General features: G+C 49.9%; 2 protein-coding genes across 16 annotated transcripts; one reads left to right on the forward strand and one right to left on the reverse strand.

The window, feature by feature from the left end:
* The first annotated feature begins 136 nt into the window (after window positions 1–136).
* Window positions 137–21421, forward strand: PIAS3 (protein inhibitor of activated STAT 3). 7 transcript variants are annotated; one of them, XM_069794215.1, is made up of 16 exons: window positions 153–751; window positions 1913–1970; window positions 2806–3067; window positions 5252–5717; window positions 9540–9624; window positions 10349–10399; window positions 12853–12943; window positions 14468–14602; window positions 14772–14877; window positions 15489–15562; window positions 16078–16238; window positions 16702–16838; window positions 17271–17442; window positions 17781–17914; window positions 19053–19090; window positions 19869–21421. In XM_069794215.1, the coding sequence occupies exons 4-16, from the start codon at window positions 5255–5257 to the stop codon at window positions 20136–20138; spliced, it is 1917 nt and encodes a 638-aa protein (XP_069650316.1). In that variant the 5' UTR covers window positions 153–751; window positions 1913–1970; window positions 2806–3067; window positions 5252–5254; the 3' UTR covers window positions 20139–21421. The 7 variants fall into 7 exon arrangements, 6 of the variants coding, with proteins under 6 accessions (XP_069650320.1, XP_069650319.1, XP_069650318.1 ...); XR_011326580.1 differs by lacking the exons at window positions 1913–1970; window positions 2806–3067 and adding an exon at window positions 18077–18206 and having other exon boundaries at window positions 148–751; window positions 19869–19969; XM_069794214.1 differs by lacking the exon at window positions 2806–3067.
* Window positions 20907–24289, reverse strand: NUDT17 (nudix hydrolase 17). 9 transcript variants are annotated; one of them, XM_069794223.1, is made up of 8 exons: window positions 24102–24289; window positions 23633–23755; window positions 23351–23534; window positions 23243–23268; window positions 23027–23119; window positions 22762–22860; window positions 22534–22670; window positions 22189–22421 (listed from the first exon to the last, which is right to left on the reverse strand). In XM_069794223.1, exons 1-8 carry the CDS (start codon window positions 24171–24173, stop codon window positions 22250–22252), a joined length of 906 nt encoding a protein of 301 aa, XP_069650324.1. In that variant the 5' UTR covers window positions 24174–24289; the 3' UTR covers window positions 22189–22249. The 9 variants fall into 9 exon arrangements, with proteins under 9 accessions (XP_069650323.1, XP_069650325.1, XP_069650330.1 ...); XM_069794221.1 differs by having other exon boundaries at window positions 23216–23268; XM_069794222.1 differs by lacking the exon at window positions 22534–22670 and having other exon boundaries at window positions 20907–22421; window positions 23216–23268.
* Between the last annotated feature and the right edge of the window lie 87 nt (window positions 24290–24376).

Raw genomic sequence — 24376 nt, forward strand, 5'->3', positions numbered from 1 at the left:
GTCCCCCCCATCCCGTGTCCCCGTCTGCATCCGGGTGTGCTGGATTTACCGCGGGGAGGGGTGAGGTGGGGGGTCCCAGCTGGGGGGTTGGTGGGAGATGCGGTGTGACACCCCAGAAGGGCTCACAGGCCCGGTCAGTCCCCGCGTTCCAGGCCAGGACTAGGGAGTGGTGCTGGACAGACTGCGGGCCAGGGCTGTACAGCACCAGTCCCATACTGGACCCGTCCTATACAGCACCAGCCCCATACAGCACCAGTCCCATACTGGACAGGTACCATGTAGCACCAGTCCCATATAGCACTGGCCCCATACTGGACCGGCTGCATACTGGACCAGTCCCATATAGCACCAGCCCCATACTGGACAAGTACCATGTAGCACCAGTCCCATATACCACCGGCCCCGTATTGGACCAGTCCCATACTGGACCAGACCCATATAGCACCAGTCCCATTCTGGACCAGTCCCCCCCCAGTCCATACAGGACCCGTTACCCCTCGGCGCAGGCCCCTCCCATCCCGTCCCGGGGGCGGGGCAGGGCGAGGCGGAGTGGGCGTGGCGAAGGAAAAGTGGGCGTGGCGCTGCGGCTGCGCGGCTGGCGCGGAGTTGCGCGACGCTCCCTGCCTACGCCCCGCCCCCGCTCCCTCTCCCCGTCCCCTGCGCCGTGCGGCCGCGGCGGGGCGCGGAGTTTGCCTCGGTCCCTGTGCGGCGGCTGCCATGTCCCAAGATGGCGGAGGCGGCGGAGCTGAAGGTGCGGCGGGGCGGGCGGGAGCCGAGCGGCGCCGGGGACCGGGGACATGGGACCCGGCAGTGCGGGGCTGGGGCGGGGGCTGAGGGGGGTGTGGGGATGGAGTGAGGCAGTGTGGGGCCGAGGCGGTCTGTGGGGCTGGAGTGAGGCAGTGTGGGGCTGAGGGGGTCTGTGGGGCTGGATGGAGTGAGGTGGTGTGGGGCTGAGGGGGTCTGTGGGGATGGATGGAGTGAGGTATTGTGAGGCTGAGGGCGTCTGTGGGGATGGAGTGAGGCAGCGTGGGGTTGAGGGGTCTGTGGGGATGGGGCCAAGCAGTGTGGGGCTGAGGGGATGTCTGGGGCTGGGGATCAGGCAGCCTGGGGCTGAAGGGATTTGGGGGACTGAGAGGATGCATGGTGCCAGGGGGATGTGTGGGGCTGGGGGACTCTGCAGTGGGCCCAAGGAGGTGTGTGGGGCTGGGGATGTTTTGCAGACAGATGGGGTGGCCGTGTCGGGCTGTGGGACAGGGGGCTGTGGGGTGGCAGAGACAGGGGTTAGGGCTGTACTGGGGTGTGGGGCAGTGGTGGACGAAGAGGGGTGGGAGCCAGCTGGGGGGCTGTGGGGTGGGGGGAGCGAGGTGTGGGGCTGTGGGGACAGCCGATGTGGGGTGCAGAGGTGAGGAGGGATGGGGATTCTGGGGTTGGAGTGCACAGGGGAGCTGAGGTGAGCCAGGGGATCCTGACTTGGGGGCAGAGCCATGGGGGAAAGGTACAGGGACCACCAGGGCAAAGGGGCCGTAGTGAGGGTGCCGGGGTCGGAACCTTTGTGCACTGAGTGCACGGGTGAAGCTGGTGAGTATGGTAGCGAGCCTGGTGGGCTTGTCTATGAGAATAGGGTCTGAAAGACCTTGGGGAGCTTTGGAAGTGCAGAGCTGTGGAGAGAGAGGTAGAAACCCAAAGGATGGGAGAGCCAAGAGCCAGAGTCGTTCAGAGCCTTGAAGCATGCTAGGGGGAAGGTAGGGGAGCAGAAAAGGACTGCAGGCTGGAGAGGGGATGATGCGGAGGCAGGTTTGGGGTGCAGTATGGGAGGAGGGAGCAGAGAATGTGTAACATGGTAGTGCTGCACCAGTGCTCACAGCTGGATGGGGTTTCATCTCCCTCCACTCTCTTCTTCTCGTTTTTTTAGGAGTCAGAGTGTGTCACCACCTTTGCCCACCAGACTGTGGAATATGAAATTGCCCCTGGTAACTAATTCCAAAGCTGATTTTTTTTTTTTTTTTTTTTTCTCTCCTTGTTGGTGGTTTAATATTTTTTCCCCCGCAGGCTGGAATATAGGTCTTAGCTGGCTGAAGTGGCCTAGGAGTCCTGCCCCCTTCCCCGTGCTGGGAACAGTAAGACATTTGGGAACTGGCACCTTTTTGGCAGCCAGCCATAGCAAGAACATAATTCTCCGGAGTAATATTTATCTGTAATCTTTCTAGCAGTGCTCTGTCCAAATTTTGATACAGCTTTATGGTGTGATCTTTCTCCCTCCCCTAAAACTTAAGCCTGACTACAACAGGAGCCCTATCAAGTGGCAAAACGTTAACAGTATTAGCAGAGAAGTTGGTTCCGATAATTGTAATTGGGTGACTTGGGACTGCGCAGAAGTTGAGCTCCAGCAACTGTGTCCGTAATCCTGCAATTTGGGGACATAGTTTAGCAAACAGTAAAGCTGAGCGTGACCCAGGGCAAAGTGTCTGTAATGTTTTATGCTCCGCTCCCTCTGTGGATAAATCCCTGCAGAGGAATTGTCGTTTAAGACTAGGTGTAGCTTAGTGCACAGGTTTACATCTCTGGGGTTTGGCCCCTGCCCCTGGGCACCAGCCCTTTGAGGCTTCTCCAGTTTACTTTTGAATTTCTGCTCCCTTTCCCTTGTCCATCTCCCCTAACCCCCTTTCTGGTTTCCTCGCCAGGAGTTTGTTTAAGCTTTTTACCATCTGTGTCTCATTGTAAAAGCAAGACGAGCCAGTTGAAAATGAAATGATTTCTCCTTATAAAGCCCGTAGTTGGCTTAAGACACTTTCCTTTATTTAAAAGACCGAACGGTGACTCCCCTGGACAGAGAAGAAGTTTGTGGATGTGCCTTGTTCAACAGCAGCACGATCAGACTTGAGTCTGCTGCAGGTCCAGCCGCTACCCAAGCCTCAGGTGCCCTCTGAGAGCTCTCGATTGCCAACTCTTACGGCAACAAAGAGAGTTTTTTTCCGCTGCTCTGAGCGGGAATCGGAGAGGCTTCAGGGGTAGATAAGAGTCCACAGCTGCTGCAGCGGTGGTGACACAGCCATCCTATGTCACGAATGTGAGTGTTTTTTAATAATAAATGTGAATCTCGTGCTGGTGAGCCATGCTACACTAATCTCCTGCCGGTTGAAGGACTCTGGAGGATTTTTAGGAGGAATAGGTGTGGGAAGAGGTCGGTTCTTTTACAATGATTGTTGCAAAAGGGGAGGGAGTTCGTAAGAGGAATATTTGATAAATGTGCATCCCTAATGTGTCTTTTCCGAGAGGTATTTAAAACAGGCACTATCAAAGTTGAGAGACCCCAAATTGAGCTTTTTCCTCTTAAAGGACAGAGGTTTCCTGCTTCTAACAAATTCTCCTGGCTCCAAAAAGGGGGGGGGGGGGGAAGTTAATCATTTGTCTCTTGAACGCCCAGCAAAGGTAATAAGCAAATCCCACGCAACCTACAGGGTTTGATGTGCTTTTTTCTACATGAAACGTTAATCTGACACTGTCTGTTCTGTATTGGGGACCACATGGCACTTTTTGTAATGACAGAGCTGGCTTTGATAGCTTTACAAAATACTTCCCTGTTTTTTTCCCCACTGGGAAGTGGAACATCTGTCACGTTGTCCTCCTGAGATGCTGTGTTTTCGTCGCGTGGGTAACAAAATCCTCATACAGCGAATTACACTGCCTTAAAACCCCTTGGCACATAGACCAGAATCAATTAACTATCTAATAAGCTTGACCTGTAGATTATGGAGGCGTGCCTCTTAATTCAGTATTTATAAGTGACTCTAGAAAACTTGGTCTGTAAGATGTAAAGTCGAGATGTTCCCATCAGCTCTTCTTGAAGGAAAATTAGCTCTGATGGGTTTGAGAATCAATCCAAATGCAAAATACGCCTCCTGTTAAACTGACGAGGTTTCAGCTTTTATTTTGCATTTCTTTTATCAAAGGGGTTGCAGTTTTTTGGCATTTCTGAACTCACAGAAGCCAACCTTTCCCCTCTACCCCACCAGTACTCCACTGCAGCCGGATGAAGCCCCTCCATGGAACCGAAATCGTGGATTTAAATCCCACGAAGTTATAACTAATTTGAGAACAATTCTACTACTGTTGAATCAGTTGCATTTTGGGAGCCTAAAGGGAAACGTCTTTCTAGATGCAGAGTGGTGGTGAAACTCTGTGTGCCTTTTCTTATTTAAAAGGGAGAGTGTTGGGAGTTGCTCCTATCCCAGGTTTAACTCTCTTTTACTTGCATGAAAGAAAAGATTGTGCTATAATTTGTGTGTATATATATACACATAGAAGTATATATGTGCTTCCACAGCACTCTTTGTCATCCCATGGGTGTTTCTGCTTAAACAAGTTACTCCAAAATCATATTACGAGTTCAGGAGAAGGATGATTTTGTGAACGACTGCAGGATTGAGCTGAGTTTCTAGGTCTCTTGCCTGGTGTGACTGTGCAGAGGTCTCTGAGACCCTTTTTATTTTTCCTTCTGTGAAATGGGAATAATTCTCTATTTTCTCTGCTTCGGGCATCTTTCAACTTAACCCTGTCAGGCTTGTTGGACTCATGGTGAAAATCTGGAGGTTGCTGTTGGGGAGACTCCTGTCAGTGAGGCAGGTTGATAAATGATGCCAGCCAAGGTATAGAGGTGGCGCCTGATGCATGTTCTTGCTTAATTGCAGCCTTTCTCATTAATGGCTGATGTCTGGTTTTGGATTCGATGTCTGATGTGTCTCTTTAGAGGAACATCGGGCCAAAACTGGGCATTCCCAAAGTATATTTTAGAAATAAAAGAATAAAAGCAATGGCTGAAAACCTCTGCAGTCACACTAGGGCTTGGCTTTTCTAAGCCAGCCTGAAGGAGACTTAAAGCGAGAGCTTTAAACCCAGAGAGGTACAAAAGCTTTAGTTTAAATGCAAGGTTGACCCTACAAGAAATTGTCAGCATTTATTTGAAGAGAAGGTGATTTAACAACCATTTGGGTGTCAGGAACTGCTCAGGGCTCCATTGAATCAGGAAGTGAATGCTACCTTTTGCATTTCCAGATCCAAGCAAAGTATCTAAAAACCAAATCTAAATATTTACAGTTCTGCTACTAACGAGTTATTGATGACAATGGGAACTTCAAACTTGACAGTGTCTCTTTTAAGGCCTCCACCGTCTTCCTTAATGAACCCATGGCTTGTTTTTTGATTGTGTCTGTCACACAGCGATTGTAATGGTGGTTGTTTTATTTTCTTGCAGCATATGGTTATGAGCTTTAGGGTATCAGAATTACAAGTTCTCTTGGGCTTTGCTGGAAGGAACAAAAGTGGAAGGAAGCACGAACTTCTCACAAAGGCCTTACAGCTGCTGAAATCTGGCTGCAGCCCTGCTGTCCAGATGAAAATTAAAGAACTGTACCGGCGGAGGTTCCCGAGAAAGATCTTAACCCCTTCGGACTTGTCAATGCTCCACATTCAGGCAGGGCAACTGCCTTCGGCCACCGCGCTGACACAGGGCACCGTGTGTCACCTGCCCTATGACCACAGCTCTGCTGCTGCTGCCGTGCCGGCGGCTCTGCTGCCGCCAGTGCCTGTGCTGGGACCCAAGCACGAGACAGATGTACAGCACCTATCGCCACCCATCCATCCTGTCCATCCGGATGTCAAGATGAAGAGGCTGCCCTTCTACGATGTTTATGATGAGTTGATAAAACCCACCACGTTAGGTACGTTCAAAAATGCTCAGTCCTCTTGTTCTTTGGAGGCTCCTTTTGTTCGCTCAGATAGAAGGATTTGAGCTAGAGACCTTTCAACAAGGAGTGGTGTGAGTGGATTCAAAAGGCTGATATCCATGTGAAAGTGGGATTTCATAGACTCATGGAATGGTTTGGGTTGGAAGAGACCTTTAAAAGGTCACCTAGTCTGACCCCCCTGCTTGAGTGGGGACATCTCCCACTCAATCAGGTTGCTCAGAGCCCTGTCCAACCCAACCTTGAATGTCTGCAGTGATGGGGCATCGACCACCTCTCTGGGCAACCTGGGCCAGTGCCTCACCACCCCCAGCATAAAACATTTCTTCCTGACATCTGGTCTGAATCTCTCCTCTTTTAGTTTAAAACCATCGCCCCTTGTCCTGTCGCTACAGGCCCTACTAAAAAGTCTGTCCCCATCTTTCTTATAACTATTGAAAGGCCACAGTGAGGTCTCCCTGGAGCCTTCTCTTCTCCAGGCTGAACAACCCCAGCTCTCTCAGCCTGTCCTCGTAGCAGAGGTGTTCCAGCCCTCGAATCATTTGAACTGATAATTTCCAACTCTGGGCTGCCAGAAGTGGAAGCTTTTAGTTGCTTGTCAGTCTTGTTCCAAATTTATTTGCGTGAAAAAGGCTATTTCTCTCCCAGCTGACACCTTTTCTGTTAAGTGTATATTTTATAAGTATATGTAAGTTTTGGATTATTTACTGTTTTCACTTGATAGAGCCTGGGGTTTTCTTTGCGTTCTGAATTGTGAAGCTTTCTCTGGTCTGTGGTATGTCAGCATTTGGGTCCTAATCCCAAGAGAATAAAAACAAGGATAAATTGGCATGGGCTCCCTTTCTGAACAAATCAGTGAATGCTAGGAGAGTTAATTATAAAAAGTGGTTTGTTATTTTTGCAAACAACTGGTGTTACAACTTCCAGCAAAATCCTCCGCCACCTTTAAGTCTTAATTCTGCTTTAATTGGTAACAAACATGTAGTCCTAAAATCTTCCAATATCTAAAATTAATGAGCTGTTTTATGCATAATGATCCAGCTTGAAGGTTGCAAAGATGAGAAGAGGTCGGCTCTGTTGTGATGAGAAAACTTGACGTCAGGCAGGAAGCAAACGGGGATCTTAAATAAGAGCTGAAATGGGGTATGGCAAAAGGGCAAAGCTGCTTGTTTTTCGACATGATGTGGAGGCCGAGCACTCCGATGCTTCCTCATTTTTAAAATAGGGAAGAGAAAATGTTGGGTTTTGCTTAATTCCAGAAAAGTTGTATGTTTGCTGTAATCTTTAAAATGCTGGTGGGGAGAAGTATGGTACAGAGTTAGCCCAGTAATTGCTGGTGGTTTTGGAAGCACTGCTGCACTTGGGGTGATTTGGGCCCATGAAGAAGGGAGATTTCTTCTGGTTTTTAGAATAAGTTGTATTTTTACTTTAGATTGAGCCCTTCTGGCCTCTTCGAACTAGATCCACCCATCTTATGCCTTTTAAATGTTTTTTGCTTGGATTCAGGGTGGTTTTCCTTTCATATAAACATAGTAATGTTTGCTAAAGTGAAGTGTGTCTGTACTCCAACCAAAACCCATGTGCTTTTTTGGGGGGGGATTTGGTTTTGTTACTGTTTTGCTAAAAATTGCCTTTTCTTAGGTTTGGCTTTGTTCAATCTCTCAGAAAACCCGTGGTTAAGCTTCTTCCCTGAAATGGGATACATGCCTTGCAAAAGAAATGATTATTTTTTTTTTTCTCTCCCTTGATAAAACTCCCTTCCTTATGTGTTGGTGCTTGAACTTGAAAGAGTTTTTATGTAATTCCTAGGGGATCATGGACTTTTATTTTTGCCTTCTGGTGGTTTGTGTCTTTCTTCTCCCTTTAGCTGTGTAAATGTCCCCTTCCATTCATTTATTTTAGTTACTTGGGGCAATTTTATTATAAGTGTCCAGATATGAAGGTTGTGGTATCAGAAAAATGTCAGAAATAAGCAATATGTGGGAAAGAAAAATGAAAACAGGATGGAGAAGGTGGTGATGGGTGGAGACAGTGTCACGGGGGTTAATGATAAAGCCTCCTGGACTGTCTGTGCTTTGTTTGCTGCAAGTGAGGAATATCTAGGCTTTGGCTTTCCCACTCCCCATCCTATATGAAACCTCTAGCTGTGTTACTGTGAATCTTGGAGATGTCTGAATCTCGGAGAGGTCAGTGTTTCTCTCTGGGTTGGATGAAGGCTGTCAGCTGAGCAATAACACTGGTTATAAATTGCTTGTTAGGTAGAGGTTGGTTATCAGTTATAAATGGAGGCAGCAGAGAACAGAGAAAGCTGCAAATTTTGAGCAGCTTAGCCTGGCACTGTTTGGAACAGAATCAGGATCCGATTTTGTCATTGAGGAGTGAAAGGCTTAGGCAGAAAGTCCTAAGATGGTCAAAATTCCTCTGAATGTCTCCAGTCCTGTCTGCCAGCCCGTCGCCACTACTGCAGGTCCTGGGGAAGATCTGGCAGGTCATCTGCCAGGAAACTCAGGGCCTCTCATTCCTCACATTCCTGAGCTGCAGGAGGCTGGAGAAGCAAAACCCCTCGCCCCACTGAGGAATCTGTGCTTGAATGTGCTTTTTGGGGAGGCCAGCGTAAGGGTGTCCCTCTCCGAAGGCAGGTGGCACAGAGGATGAAGCTAACCTTCTCCTCTGTGGATCCATAGTCGCTGTGGATGGTCACGCTGTGGTCAGCTCATCACAAGTGTTACCGAACTCATTGAAATAAATAAAAGATCAAAATATGAGATTTACACTAACACATGCCACTGTGATAAAGTCCTCAGCTTCGTTGTCTCCTGACCCAGGGATGCTCCATGTCCCAGAGAGCACCGGTGGGAGCTGTTGTTGCTCAAGACTTCTCCTGATGGGTGTAAAAACGAGTGCAGAAGAGGCCAAATTGGCTCTTTGCAAATTACATTGGCTTACAATGTCAGTGGTCTTCGTTCTAGGATACTGATACTCTGCAAATGTTAATAAAATAGTTCATGGTGGTTGTGAGGGAGGCAGACACCTGCCAGTTTTACTGAGGGAGAAGCTCAGGCATAAAAGAAGTAGTAACTTGGTTAAGGTCAGGGTAAGAGAGGGGGAAATCCTGGTTTATTTTTACATGTATTTTGCAAAGAATGTTTTTACTGTGCTCATCACTAACCCTCGCATAAAATTCTTGATTCTCCCGTTATGTGGGTTTCTCCGTGTCTGTTTATTTTAATCAAGGGCATGGCTGGTTTTCTGGAAATTTGCCATGACTCTGACCATGTGCTCGAGGAGAAAATGGCAATGCCTGATTATTGTTCGGCAACTGTGCTTACTCCATAATCACAGTAATTATTATAATTTCTAAGGCAATGGATGACCTCTGGCATTCCTTTTGCTCCACATTTGATCTCACTCTTCCCAACCTGTCTGCTGATCCCTGGGAAGCGCTGTGCAGCTCTTCATGGACTCGGGAGGCTGTTGCAGACCCAGGAGAGTGAGCGGGCGGTTTTCCCGATTTCCTCACCATTTGCTATCTGTGCAAGCCACCTTACTTTCCAGGCCTCAGTTTTCCTTGTAAATAAAATGATGGAAACTGAATGTCTACCTTGAAAGACAGACCTGACGCTTGGTTACATGGTCAAGGACTTGGAGGGCCCCTGCATGGGAACTGCAGTTCATTTTGATGACAGATTGTGTTCTGCTTTTAGTGGATGCTGTCCTGTGTTTATGACAAGCCTTGGCGCCTGCAGGGGTAAGGTTGACTTAATGATGATGTAATTTGTCTTAAATTCTCTTTTTCAGCCTCAACAAACAGTCAACGGTTTGAAGAAGCTCACTTTACCTTTGCTCTAACCCCCCAGCAAGTTCAACAGATCCTCACCTCCCGGTAAGTGAAATGGTGTCTCTGGATGCTTCCCTGCTGTGGCTGCATGTTCTTCCCCGGCAGAAAGGGGAGTGGAGTCAGGAGGAAAAATGGGCAGAGTTTGGATGAGCTGAGCCTGGCAGATGAGGAGGTCAGGGACAGTCAGAGTAGGAGGAAGCGCTGAATCTTAAACAATTCACGTTTCTGTGCTCCAGTGCAGTATGGGAGAATAAAATGCCAAGCTGGGTGTGGAAAGGGGAGTTCCTTGATGTCAGTGGTGCTGTGCTGCTTACAGCTGTTGAGGACCTGCCTCAAAGGTTGCAGAGTGGAATTCTTGTATGGAAGAAAGCCAATGTGGTAATTAGGGTAAAAACTTGCTAGTTAATCCCAAAATTTAGGACTACCCTCCACCTGTGCTTAAAAACATGATCATTTGTTTGCACTGGCAAGCCTGTAGTTGGCATTATATTCTTAAAACTCAGCAGTAGGAAGAACCTTTGAGGTTGATTTTCTGCTTTTCCCACCACTCTCTCTTCTGTTCGATGGGCTTTTGCTTTATGTCCTTGTTTGGACTATGCCTGCTAGTTCAGACAGGTATTACTTGTTTTTACAATTCAGCTGCACTGATTTTATTCATAGTACAATTAGCATGTATCAGTATTAATATAACTTAATAAAATTTTAGGCTGTTGTAGTTGTAATTCTCTGTTAAGTGCTGCTGACAGTCTTAAGAACTTTTCTGTTGCAGAGATATCTTACCAGGTGCCAAATGTGATTACACTATACAGGTGCAATTAAGGTAAGATAATGTCTTTTTGATGAATGCATTAAGTCCTGTTCCCTGAGCTAGTGCACCGGTATTAATTTGTCCTTGATTTTGCTGAATCGTGCTTGTAGCACTTGATTTTGTTTGCAATTGTGTGTCAGTTTGCTCAGAGGAAATTTTAAACGTTTGGTGCCGTGTTCTGAACTCAGGTTTTCTGTTCACTCCCATATAGAAACCAATATGAGGTTTCTATATGGGAGCTTCTATGTGTGAAACACCAAACTAAGAGGGTCTTTCTGAACTCAGCGAGGCTGAGCGAGTGTTCCTGTTGTCTTCTCTCTCTGGGTGGCACTTTGCTGGCACAGGTGACATGGCCTCGCGCATGAGTTTTTTCAACTTTAAGTGTAGTAAAATCTAATCTTTTTCAGAGCTTTGCGCACTTATATAGAACGCATTTCTTTCTCTTCTCCATTTTAATTATTTGCCTTATTGCAGATTCATTGCAAAAGGCAGAATAAAAGGCAAAAACTACATTACCTTAAAATTTGAATGTTTTTTGATATCCACCTAGTTATTACTCAGGAAAATGCAAGACATGTTGGAGAGCGTGAGTAGAAAAATAACTTGAAAGTGCCTCACGGATTACCCTCTGATTTTTGCAGTCAGCACCAGGGTGGTTATTTAAGTGCCTACCCACGCTGTCTTGCGGCACTGAACAGGAACTGAGGAGGTTCCTGCCCAACATTCAACCCTTGGCAGGGTTAAAAAACATTACATTTTATTATCAGGGGTTTGAACTTGGCAAAGAGACAGAGTATTACCACTGTACTCTCAGAAAAAAGTGATGAGGAGTTTAGGGCTTTAGTTGTGATATCTGGAAGTCTGAAGAAAAGCGGTTATTTGAAATTGAAGTCTTTAATTTAATTCAAAAGAGAGCCTTTTGGTTTTCAGGAGGGCATTCCATATTAATTATGATTCTGTGACAGTGTCTTTATGATATGGGGCTTTACAGTCACAGTTTTCCTGCTGTGTCCATCTGTTCCGCTCTTGCGCGCAGAGCTGGTAGAGCGAAGCATACGGGCATCCTGTTCCCTGAAATGCATCAGGAGGTGGATGCTTGGAAATGTCTCTTCTGTAGTGCAGAAAAAGACCATGTGTGTTTTTGAAGGACCGGTTTCAGTGTATATATATGTCTCTTACTATGTTTTGGATATTGGAGATGAAACAGAGTTTACCAAACTTTCAGGAGTCTCCTGGGTGTCCAGAGTGCATCCCTTCACCTGAAGAAGTGAACCTTTATTCAGCAAACTTTAGTGCAGGAGTTAAAAATGACGGTGGGACCATTTCTTCTCTCCTGCTGATATGCTATGCAGTATTCTCATGTTGCCAAGCAAGAAAAAGATTAACTCTCAATTTTATTCTTTGTTTCATTTGGCAAGCAGAGAGAGGTTAAAGAACAGTAAGATCAGATTTATTTTTTGAGAACATTGGTGGTGTGGCTCTGTGTCGGCGTGACATGCCAGGGCTTGATCTTGCAGCTCAGAAAAAGCCGGCCGAGGTCACAGTCTGACTCATGACTATGCAGCAGGACTGTGGTTTCAGCATGGGGAGTTGTCTCTGGTGGAGCACCCTCCTTTGAGAGAAAATAGAGCACACGGCCATCTGATTAAATGGGATTAGGATTTGAAGCAGAGCCCATTCTGGGTTGCTGGTGCTGATGGTTGGACTTGATGATCTTAAAGGTCTTTTCCAACCTAAATGACTCTCTGATTCTATGATGAGGGAGGCAATGGTAGGATATCGAGTGGTGGTGGATGACGTTTGAGAGACTCCAAACAGTAACCAGTCTGTCCTATTGCAAGATTCACTTTGGGTCAAATATAACTTTTTAGTTCCTCAGGTGCTTGTGTTGGGTAACTTAAACAGATGTAGTTCCTTGCATCTTGAAGCACTGCAGAATCTATAGGTGAAGTTGCACATAATTGCACCCAAACCTGGATTAAACCATCTGATACAACGCTGCTGGTGTGGGAATTATATCAGGGTGGCCAGAGTGAATGGCAGTCCTTCTTCATCCTAAATGGCACCCGGGTTAGCTGTCTGTACTGCTTGAACACGGAGCTCGGTTTGTGTCATTCTTGGAATGATGTTAGGCCAGAGGAATACACTTTGCCTTCGAAACATCGATTCTGGATAGCCTAAATTGTCATCTGGGCTGAAAAAAATTAGCCCTGTCCCTGCACACTTCACAGCATGCACGTTCGCAGTTGTTTTAAGTCGCTGGCATTTTTCTGTCTTGTTTCTTGTATCGCTTTTGCTGCGCGTAGGGTTTGAAACACATGTAGGGCTGTTCATCTGCTTAAGTGTTTTCCAGCCATTGGTCTGTTCTGCTTGGAAAATGTTTTTCCCTTTTTAAAGGGAAGTTTGGCTGCCATTTTTTGCAAGTGTCACCGCTCACTTGCCAGTTTCTCCTTCCTGCTTCTTAGGTTTTGCTTGTGTGAAACCAGCTGTCCCCAAGAAGATTACTTCCCTCCTAACTTATTTGTCAAGGTCAATGGAAAACTCTGTCCCCTGCCTGTGAGTAAATCTTATTTCTTCTTAATATGTTGTAGACTAAAGTCTGCCCTTTTACACAGCTGCAGCTTCCAGTGAGTGCAGTGGGAGTGTATTTTCTGGAAATTAAAGACTGACTTGAAGAAATGGTGTGGTTAGAGCGCAAAACTGATTTCATATTAAAGGGCTGTGGATTGGTGATGAAAGCTGCTCTTTGATTCAAGGAGTGTGGTCTTTAAGTAGAAGAATATGCAAACTTTGGGCCTGATTTTTTTGTTTGTTTGTTTGGTTTTTAAACCAGCAGATTCCCTCTCTGGTTTTTTTGCATGCCTCTTTTGACAAGAAACTTGATAATAAAAATGCAGAGTAAAATCTGAGATAAACGGAATAATGGCACTGCCTTTAGTTTATTGCATTGCAGGAAGACCTGGATGTTCCAGTCAAGGCTGGGGTCCTTTGTGCTGGGTAATGTGTAAAAACATAATAAGAAATAGTGCTTGCCCCAGTTTACAGTCCAAAAAGGGATGTGATTCAGTGTCACAGCTAGGAAAGGCATCAGAGGTTTGACAGTCTTAGGCCAGTTCCCTGTCAACTGTCGCATGCTGGCTTAGCTCCATTATAGCTGGCACCTTTTGCAATCAAACCTGCAGAACAGCCTCTAATGCCCTGCCTGAGCTGCTCCCTTAATATTTTTAGGGATTTGCATTTTTTTGCCTCAGATATTCTCTCTGGTTTGGGCCGAGAAAATTAATAACCTGCTTTAAAAAATAAAAATAGAGAGAGGTCGTTTCCAGCCTCATGGGGCAGAAAGAGGGAAGTGCATATGAGATGCAAGATGGCTAAAGGGTCCCCTCCAGCTTCTGCTCACAGATAAGGTTTCTTTCGTTCATTTGGATGAGTCATCTGCAGCTGAGAAGCTGTTTGTACGGGCTGTGTGCAGCACAGCAGCTCAACGGGAACACTTTTTTGTTTTACTTCTGCTTAAACCGTGATGAGTGGCTGCTGAATCAGTCTCAAGCTTCCCAGTCTAACTGAGGGCGATGAAAAAAGGGTGGTGTAAATCTCTCTGAATTACAGAAAAGGCACTCTTGGGCTGAGTAATGGGGATGGGTTTCTAATCCAGTTGGAATGTGGATATAATGAAGCAAAAATGAGATCAACGTGACATTTCTCACAGGATGTAATTTTTTAGCTTCCCAGCCTCATTGATCTAGGTGGGATTTGATTTTTAATTCAATGTCATTTGTGCCCAACACATCCTGGACTGACAGTTCTGTGTTGGTGGAGGGGTTCAGCTCATGATGGGATTCTAGTGTGCTCGTCAGCATAAGGATATTAAAGGGAACCTTTATTCTTAATTTCTTGACGTTGAGGAATAATAATGTACTGCTTTGAAATTTGTGGAGGAATTCTAATACAAGCTCTAAGGTATGACATGAAATATCTGGAGGTGCAATGTGCCATGAAGTAATTGGGTTTGTAGATTCTTGTACATGGCCTTATACCTGGGAGAGAATTTTATATCACATAATCTTTCTTTCTTTGTAGGGTTATCTCCCACCCACAAAAAATGGCGCAGAGCCAAAACGACCCAGCCGCCCCGTCAATATAACTCCATTGGCACGACTTTCGGCAACTGTCCCGAACACGATTGTAGTGAACTGGTCCTCAGAGTTTGGCAGGGTGAGTGAGGTGAAAGCCGTTTTCCATTTGCTGCTGTTCCTTAACCACTGGTTGTTTGCAGCTTCGGGTCATTTTTGCAGTAGCATCAAGCTGTGCAGATCCCGGAGGGCCCTCTCCTTTTCTGGTGTTTTTTTTCTAGGTCTGAGCAGTGTCAACTTCTTTTCCACAGAACTACTCTCTGTCGGTGTACCTGGTGAAGCAGCTGACATCAGTAACACTGCTACAGAAGCTAAGAGCCAAGGGCATCCGAAATCCAGACCATTCGCGAGCCCTGAGTAGGTATCCCCTTGTGAAGGTGTAACTGCGCTTGATCTGATCCTGTGCTAAGTCTGGGCAGACAGAGCAGGTCTGAATTAGCAAGCAAGGGCAGTTGCAGGTCTTTGTGTGCACCCCTTCTTGCAAACCTGCCCATGCTTGCTGAGTCCTGTTGATGAGAACCTGATGGGAAGGTAAGGACTGTAAAGATAATGGATTATTTTTCAGTGATACCATTCAACAAAGCTCTAAATCAAACTGTCCTTTAGATTGCTGCCCATCTCGGTTGTGATACTTCTAAAACACATCCCGTGAGCAGCAGTGGTGCCATTGCTGCTTGCGCTCAAATTGTACGCTGTTGCCCTACAACCAAATGTTTCCCCTGGGCTGTCATTTTACAGGAAGGGTGTAAAATCTTTTAAGGTAGGGACTGTCTCTTTGGTCCAGCTAAGGAGACTTGCCGGAGCTGTTAACCTAGTAGTAGTAATAGTGTCTGCTGCTGTAAGCATTACCTGCCTGTAGTTTGCATAATAAGTGTCATGGTGCAAATTAGAAATCATGTCTGTACGTATTTATGCATGTAAAAGGAGGATGTTGACAGGAGACCTTTTTTCCCCTCCTCTTCTTTCAGTCAAAGAAAAACTAACAGCTGATCCTGACAGTGAGATAGCTACAACGAGCTTACGAGTTTCCCTGATGTGTCCAGTAGGTTTCTACATTTTTGTTCATTTTTCTTGGACAGGCCTTTGTGAACAGCTTCCCGCTTTACCTTACCGTTGCGTAGGAATGCTTTGGAGTGAGACGAGAGCTAATGCTGCTGCAGCCCTGCTTTTGTTGAAAAGTCAGCTTTGACTCCTAAATAAAAGCAGAACCGCTTTCTTTCACGCATAAAAAAATTGCTAAGTTTGTTGGCCTAATGCCTAGCCAAAAAATGTCTTCTGTTGACCTGATCCTTGTCTTTCACCTTTGCTATTAGCATGTGTTTGAGGTGGAAGTGAGCTTAAAAACAAAACAAAACGCAAAAATACCCTCAGGAAAGCTTGTTTTCTCTCGCATGTTAATTCTTCATTGACATTTAGTGTAACCTCTTGTTAAACATGCTAGAGTGCTGGGCAGGGGAGAAAAGGGAATAAGCAGGGAATAACACTGCTGGCTTTACTTCATGCTGTGAGAGGTGGTTAGTACGAAACCAGCTTAATTTCCTCTTTCTTGTCCCCTAGCTGGGTAAGATGAGGCTGATTGTGCCCTGCCGAGCCACCACGTGCACCCACCTCCAGTGCTTCGATGCAGCACTCTACCTTCAAATGAATGAGAAGAAACCCACATGGACTTGTCCTGTGTGTGATAAGAAAGCCCCGTACGACAACCTGATAATTGACGGGTGAGCTGAGCAGGCTTCTTACACAGTCTTTAGCCTGGATAATGTTTTTCTTTTAAGGCTTATCCTCTAATGCTAGCATATATAGACAAGTTAAAGCTTTGAATAACTTAAAATCTGATTTTCATTCCCTAAACTGCTTTGATGCCCATCTGGAGAGATTTCTCCCGAAGAACAAGAAGCCTTTGTCAAAATCTTGGCTTCCTTGCTGGCAGTCTCTGCAGAGGCAGTAATGAGGGAACCTGCTTACCGGGGTTTGAACAGAGCCCTCCTGTGTACATCAGCCCATCGTAAAACTAAACTGGCAGGTGATACGGCACAGATTTTAGAACAGTAATTCTTCGTACCCCTTTTCACCCATCTCCTGAGCACCATCAGTCCCGCGTCATTTCTGCCGTCCGTGTGCGTGTGTTTGTGTGAGTCCTTGTAGCGTTTGCTCTCCCCAGCTTGTGCTTTCACCCGGCAGGTTGTTCATGGAAATCCTGAACTCCTGCACAGACTGTGATGAGATACAGTTCATGGAGGATGGCTCCTGGTGCCCCATGAAGCCGAAGAAGGAGAACCAGGAGGTGTGCCAGACGTCTGCGTTCAGTGGGACTGAGGGTATGGGAGCTTTGGTCACCAATTCTGGTTTTGGATGTCTTTTTTTGCCAAAGCAATGTTTACACTTACAATTTTTACATTTACAAAGCAACATTTGGAGTGTTTCAGATCCCATCTGGGAGCCGGTATTTGGGATCACACTGAAATACCAGGAGCATGACAGGCATTTAGCAAACCACTGTGGAGTAAGTGCTACAAAAAGCACGAAAAATGCAGGTTCCTCTTGAAACTGCAGCATTAATTCCAGGTGGGCTATGGAGACCTGGCCATTAGTGTGGGGATGATGCTTCTGTTCTGGGATGGGGTGTGGATTTGCTACAAGCTGTTTCGAAGTCCCGAGTATATGGCAGGGTTGTCGTGCTTGTAGAGGCAGCGGTGTTTCGCTCGTCTCCATTTCAGCAGCTGAAGCTGATGGCTGATTTTCCTCTGCAGCCAGCTCCCTTTACACTGTGAGCTCTGAGGGCAAGAACTCGTCGGAGGGCAAAAAAAAAGTGGAGGTTATTGATCTCACTCTGGACAGCTCGTCGGATGAGGAGGAGCCGCCTGCCAAGAAACAGTGCCCGGTCTCCAGTGTGGCTCTTCCGACAGCAGCCGGGCCCAAGGGGTAAGGCAGTGCAGGAACCCGACCCCCCCCGTTTTGCTGGGCTTTGGCTTGTTTTGCTTCCTGCTCTCTGCTTGCTTCCTTTCCTGAATGCTGATGCCGTCGCAGTAACCGGATCCGAGTCTGCTCTGTCCCTGGGAAGCATTGCTGCTGCTTTCCACATCTGGCCAGGGTGAGGTGACACAGCTCATTGACCACGGGACGGGGGAGGAGGGAGGGCTTGTTTTTGTTGTAGGTGCGGTAGCATCAGGGGTTTATTTTGGCGATAAGCAACAGGAATTTTGCCCTCAGCATGCCGTTCTGCTTTTGTTAAGGTTCACTGGGTCTGTATTCTCTTTCAGGGTATTAAGTATTGATCACCAGCCGTCTTCTGTGCTTCGAAGTCCTCCCATGGCAGCTCTTGGCAGCGACTATCTCTCCAACCTCCCCGTTCCTGACTACCATCCTTCCTACCAGGTGCCCTCAGAGCTTCAAGGTAACAACCAAGACCTCTGGCAGCATTTACCAAATACACACAATTGTACCAGTTTACCAGACTAAGCAGCTGGCTGTAACAGCTGGTGCCCTGGCCTTCTATTCCACTGAGCTATGGAGGCCTTTGGGTCACACACACACTTCGTCTTTCTTGGCCTGGCAGCTACTGCAGAACAGAGCAAGTATTTTTGAGTGACAGAGTTCACTGGCCCAACACAGAAGAAGGAAGAAGGAAACTAGAGTACCTCCCTCCTGGGGCATGACTCCGGAGAGATTTCTCTAGGGGCCTGCAGGTGAGATCTTGACTGGCAGAAGAACTTGAAATCGGGTTGTTAATTACAGATCACAGGTAGGAACGACCCAGGTTTTGGCTGGTTAGCGTGTCCCAGGGCCACCAGGGAATGAGGCTGTGACTTCTTCTCGTGGGCTCTTGTTGTTCCTGGCTGGCAGGGTGTGATACAGGTTGTGTGTCCTAACCCAGCAGAAGGAAAGAGAGGGGCTCATGTCCATGACTGAGGAGTAAACTCTCCCTTCCTGCTTAGAGGGGAATAATAAACCATTCCCAGGAACGGCCTGGTCTGGGGATCCCCATGTGCTTTACAGGCGTTATTTATGCCTCACTTGTGTGTAAAGCCTGGTTTTACAGGCAGGGAGGCTGCTATCCAGAGAGATGAAGCGATGGGCTTGAGTCCACCCATCAGGTCAGCAGTAGAGACCTGAAAATACTCTCTGTCCTGTGTGCAGTTCACGTGTCCCTCGTGCCCGATTTGATGCGTGTGCGGTTGCTGTCTGATGGAGTGAGTTTGGTCAAGACCCTGAAGCAGAGCGGTTCAAAGTGTCGTGGTGTTGTCAGCCTGGTCGGGGCTGTGCTGACCCAGCCCTTTGTGATTTGCTGAGCTTTGCTGGAACTTGGTTTTGGTGCCAGGCCCCGCGACAGCTCTAGAGAAGTGAAATTTAATTGGCCCTGTGCTGTGGAGTTTGTGATGGAGTTGGAGCTGACAATATTGTGGTATCTAGTACTTGGAAGCAGCCTGAACCCATCTGCTTCTGACTCTCCGTTAGCATGGTTTGGCTCCCCTTCTTGCCAAGAAGTTTATTTACCATCAAGAGATTTATTTTTCCCCTTTTTATTTTTCTAGGTCTGGATTTGTTTTCCTTCCTTCAAACTGAAAATCAGGTAAGTTGGGGTTTTGGTGGGTTTTTTTGTTTCGTTTTTGTTTTTCTTTTCTCGCCAAATCTGCAGACTGGCAAACGCATCCCTCTTCGCTCAGCCAACCTTCCTCCTCCTCCATCCTCTTCCTCTGTGAGAACTGTTGTAGGACAGCGGTGGGGGTGCCAGCTTTGCGGTTGCACAGGCATCGCCTGACACCACAGGGAGACACTTAGTGTCTGCCCAGCACCTCTCCTCTTTCGCAGTATCCGCTTTCTTGAGTCTGCCTCACTAGGGCAAATTCAGAATTGCCAAGGGCTCGGAGGTGGAAGTGTTTTGCTTCTCTGGGGCTGAATCCATGCAGACGTTGGAGAGTGAGGGTAGAAAGCAGTGGGATTTGGCGACAGTTGCCAAGAGTTGATTTGTCCTGTCTGTGTTGTGCAGAGGTGGCTCGGTGTAGGGCATGGATCCACGCACGTGTGGCTTTTCAGGGTGGTCACTGTAGGCTCCATCTTCTTTCGCTGTGCTGGGCTTTATTTCTTGCTGCTGCCGCGTGTCTTTTCTCTGCCATTCTCACATCTGAAGCCTGCGCTTGCACTGGGTTGTGCTGACAGGAGGCAGCGGGTGTCAATGGTTCAGGGCCAGTCTTGGTAAACTGGTACATTGATCTGGGGAGCTCTGGGAGCGATCCCTGTGCAACCTGTCCTCGCTGTGGGCGTGTGCCCTCTCTGAAGGGCTGCCTGGGCCTGGGGCCGGGGTTTTGTGGGTACTGTGAGCTGATCAGGGGTTTTCCTTTGCTTGGCAGCATTACAGCCCTTCCGTGATCACCTCCCTGGATGAGCAGGACACACTCGGCCATTTCTTCCAGTACAGAGGCACGTCTAGCCACTTCATAAACATGAATCCCCTGGCCCCCGTGATGGCAGGATCTCACAGCGCCATCAGCCCTGCCGGTGGCCGCATCAGCAGCATTGTCTCCACCAGCGCGCTGCGAGAGAGCCACGGACACAACGGGACAATAAGTAGCAACGCGGTGCTCCCGGGCTGCAGGCCAGACATCATTTCCCTGGACTAAGCCCACGCTGATGGCTGTTATTCCCTCTACCGGGGATGGGAGACAAGGGCAGGTTTCCAGTAGCTGCCTTAGGGACTGGCTTCCCTCTCTGGGGCTGGAAGGACCTGACCAAGAACCCTTCGGTTGTGTCTGTCCTCTCTCGACTGAGGCCATCTCCCTGCAGTGCAACCAGCGCCCCCAGGCCTTGCGCTGGTGGTTTCCAGTACTCCTCTGTTAGGAAGGATACGTCCCACGGCTGTATCAGTGCATGCATGTGCTCCGTTGGGATGTTCTGGGGAGGGCCTGTTTCCGAGGGTTAACCAAACCCCATGACTTTAAAGAAGTATTTTAAAACCATTTATATAATGTAGGATTCTGCTACAGATATCAAAGAGCTGAGGAAGATAATTCAACCGCCCCTCTGCTGTGGGAGCAGCACCCGCTGCCCAGAAGCAGCAAGTCCTGCACCCGCCCAAACCCCCCGTGGATCCTCACAAGTGAGGCTGGGGCTGGCTGCAGCTGCCTCCCAAGCCCCCCCCCGGAAATTAATCCTTGTTTTTAATGGAAGACGGCGGGGAGTGGGGCGAGCAGATGCAAACGGGGCTGCCTCGGATGAGGACAGGGTGAGGTGAGCAACCCAGGAGGGAGGCAGCACAGGCGCCCTGACCACGCTGCTGCCTCCTGCCTGTCCCTCTAGTGACAGTACTGTCTCAGTTGTAATTACGATGTATTTTTTTAAAAAAATGTAGATTTGTTTTCCTCCTTTTAAATATTTCCAGTGCAGACCTGTACAGAGAACAAATAGATGATCTATATTTTCAGTTGCAGCTTTTGTACATATAAAACTCCAAAGACTTCCCTGTCTCTCTATCTACGTGAGGACTAAATGAAGGTTGTGTCGTCTCCAGGGACGACGCATCACCCGTTGCACAAATTATTTATGTATTTAAATGTATTCTGTAGTTTGTAACCTCTACAGCAATGTACCTGCTGCTTTGTGAGTGTCCAAACAGGCTTGCTGCCTGCTGCCAAGCTCATCTCCGAATTCCTGCAGCGACAGGCAGATGGGTGGTGTGGCTCACAGTGAGGCTGAGCGTGGAGAGGTATCACATGTAGCAATTTTTTTAGCACTTTTTTTTGTTTTTTTTTTTTTAAACTGCTCCTTCCTTGAAATTCAAAGCATTGTCCGTGCTGGTGGGTCGGGACGGGGGAGCAGCGCACAGTATTCTGCTTGGATGATTTCCTATTCTTTGTATCGTAACCGTGGTAAATATTTCAATGCAATAAAGCCGTTAAATCTTGAAGATCTGCTGATTTGTATGGTGACTGGGCGTGTGGAGCTGCTCTGGTTTAGCAGGAGCCAAACTGCTGCTGCTGCTTCTGCTCTGGTGTGAAGAGCAGGAGTCGGGGGACAAAAGAGTGCGGGGCTCTTGGCCCCGGCTCGCCTGCATGTGTTCCCAAGCCCCTCTGAATGGGTTTTTGGAGTTTCTGAACTTCCGCATTCCTGAAATCCCCTGCTGGAGGGCAGTTGTTCTGAACCAGATCGCACTGAGGTACCGGTGGCTCGCCATGGGCTTAGCTCACCGATGTACCCTAACTCTGCTCTGCTTTCCCTGCAGCCAAGCTGTGACGGGATGTGCCCGGCGTGGGACCCCAGTCCCCCAGCAAGCACAGCAGCTCTGCTCCAGGTACCGCCAGGGTGACAACATGTCTTTTATAAACCCAGCCCTGTCACACACACCAGGAGCAGCTGGCAGCTGTGCTGGGGCATGTACCCAGCTCGATCCTGAGCTGCATGAGCCCTCAGAGCAGTTTCTGTATGGTGCAGGGTCCACCTTAACCCAACAGAAGCCCACCCAGCCCAGCTTGCGCACATTATTGGGGGACCCCAGTCTTGGTTAGCTGATGGGTGCTGATCCTGCCACCCCACTAAGCCATGACCTCTCTGGGCCACCCTGCTGTCCTCTCCTTGCCCTTCCTGTGGCAGGCAGGGTCCCTACCTGCCTGTCACACTCCCCCCCTTGCTTCCCTGCCACTTGAGATCCCCATCCCGCTCCAGCACAGACTCCGGTCCCTGTGGGCACTAACTTTATTCTCTTCGCCAGCGGCTGCAGGAGCAGTGTGATGCTGCCCTAGGGCTGGACTCGTCCCTGCTCCCTGAGGGACTCCAGCCAGAGCTGGAGGGCGAATTTGGTGCCGGTGCTGACCCGTTCCACGTCCTCCCCTTCGGCTGGAGCTGTGTTCAGGAAGGTTGAGGTCGGCAGCTGGGTGGTGCTGGAGGAGCCATTGCTCAGCTCTGTGATGCTGAGAGAGGGAAAGCCATTAGGGACAAGGCAACATGGGTCCTGGGGCTCTGCACCCCTGTTTCTTACTGCCCCAGTGTCCCTGACCCTGAGGCATACAGGCGTGTCCTCACCCGATGGTGGCTGGCAGCGCACTGGGACCATTTCCCAAACTCTCCGCTCCGTCCTCGGTGGCTGCGATGGCCTCCAGGACGGGGGGCTCCAGCCAGGCATAGGCGCTCACCTCGCTCTCGCTGGGACACATCCTGGCCTGAATCCCGAGGCAGCGCTCAGGCGAGGAATTGCCCCCCACCCCCCCCAGCCCAGGGACAAACCGCAATGGCCCTAGTCCAGGTGCTCACCTCCAGCTGCTCATGGGACTCAGTGGAGAGGAGCAGCAGGTAGGTGACGATGTGGTGACGGCGCGGCAGTCCCTGACTCAGCATGGGTGGGTAGATGGACTGGCGGGGGGACACGGGTGGGGTGTACTTGCGGATGGGAGGGGATGTGGTCAGTGGGTAGGGGGATGCGTCAACTGGGTGCTGTCCCCCCACCCAGGGGTGCTCAGCTCCATGGGGGTCGTTGGTGGTGCTGAGGCCACCCTCCCCCAGCTGAGGAGGATGTTACCTCCCAGAGGCCAAGCATCCTCCAGGAGAAGGTCCCCACTTCCAGGTGCAGTCCTGTCTCCTCCTCCAGCTCCCGCAGCCCCACGTCCAGCAGCTGTGGCCAAGGAGAAAATGGAGGGGGCAGAGGGGCATGTCAGGGTGCACCAGCACCCCCAACGCCCACCGCCCCTCTCCTCTCCCAGGCGGAGACCGTATAGTCCACATGTTGTCCCCTCACCTCTTCATCCGGCTCCACGTGCCCACCTGGGAGGAGGGACAGCGGGTTAGGGGCACCTCAAAATAACCAGCACCCTGTATTTCCACTCCCCACCCCGACCGGACTCACCGGGTGGCACCCAGACGTTGGGGAAGATGCTGAGGGTGCCGGCGCGGCGGGTGAGCAGGATGCGGCCGGTGCTGGTCTGCAGCAGCACGGCCACCCCTGCGGCCACCCCCCGGCCCCGCAGCTCGGCGGGGAGGGCGAGCTCCGGCTGCTCCCCCAGGCGCTTGGCCGGGCAGAAGGAGGGTCTCTGCGGGGGGGGGTGGGGAAGGTGACCTGAGGGGACAGGGCGGCGGGGGGGAGAGTGGCGCTTGGGGGGGACGCAGGGGTCCCTCGGCCCCCACCCACCTTGAGGAGGGCGGTGGTGGAGCCGGGGAAGGCCACGTCCGAGAGGAGGAAGCGGCCGCGGTCCAGGCCGCAGCTCACCATGGCCGCGTCCTCGTGTGCCGGGCACAAGGCGCCGGTGACGCTCTGCGGGCAGGGGACGGCGAGGGCAGCGCCGGCGGGGGCACGGTGGCGGCGCGGCCATTGCCACGGCACCACAGCACCACGGCGCCACGGCGCCGTGACGGCCACCATTGTGGCACCACGACGGCCACGGCACCGCGCCGGGGGGCAACTCCCCTCACACCCCTCCCTGCCCCACGCAGGGCCCTGCAGGCTCACGCTCCCCCACCCCCTTGCGCACGCAGGCACCCCTCGCCCGGCTGTGCGCGCCCCTGGCACGCTCACCCCCCCCGCCCTGTGCACGCTTTGCTCGCCCCCCTCCCCCCTCCCGCTCCACGCCCCCATGGCGCCCGCCCCCCCCCCCCGGTACCTGCCCGAAGCGCGCGGGTCCCCCCGCCCCGCCGCACCGCACGTGCACCAGTACGCGCGCCAGCCCCGCCATAGGCGCCGCAGGGGGGCGGGGCCTGCCGGGGTGGGGGCGGAGCCTACCCTGGCCAACCAGCGCGCCCCCTGCCGGCGGCCGCTGAGGCAACACCAGCCCCAGGCAGGCGGGGGGCGGGGGGCCGGGGGCCGGTGTCAGCCCCCGGCGTGCTGCGGGGACACCGTCCCTGTCGTGCCCGGTCCAGTGTGTCCCCCCCCCCGGGA

The sequence above is a fragment of the Haliaeetus albicilla genome, chromosome 10 (assembly GCF_947461875.1).
Source record: "Haliaeetus albicilla chromosome 10, bHalAlb1.1, whole genome shotgun sequence".
Taxonomy (NCBI): domain Eukaryota; kingdom Metazoa; phylum Chordata; class Aves; order Accipitriformes; family Accipitridae; genus Haliaeetus; species Haliaeetus albicilla.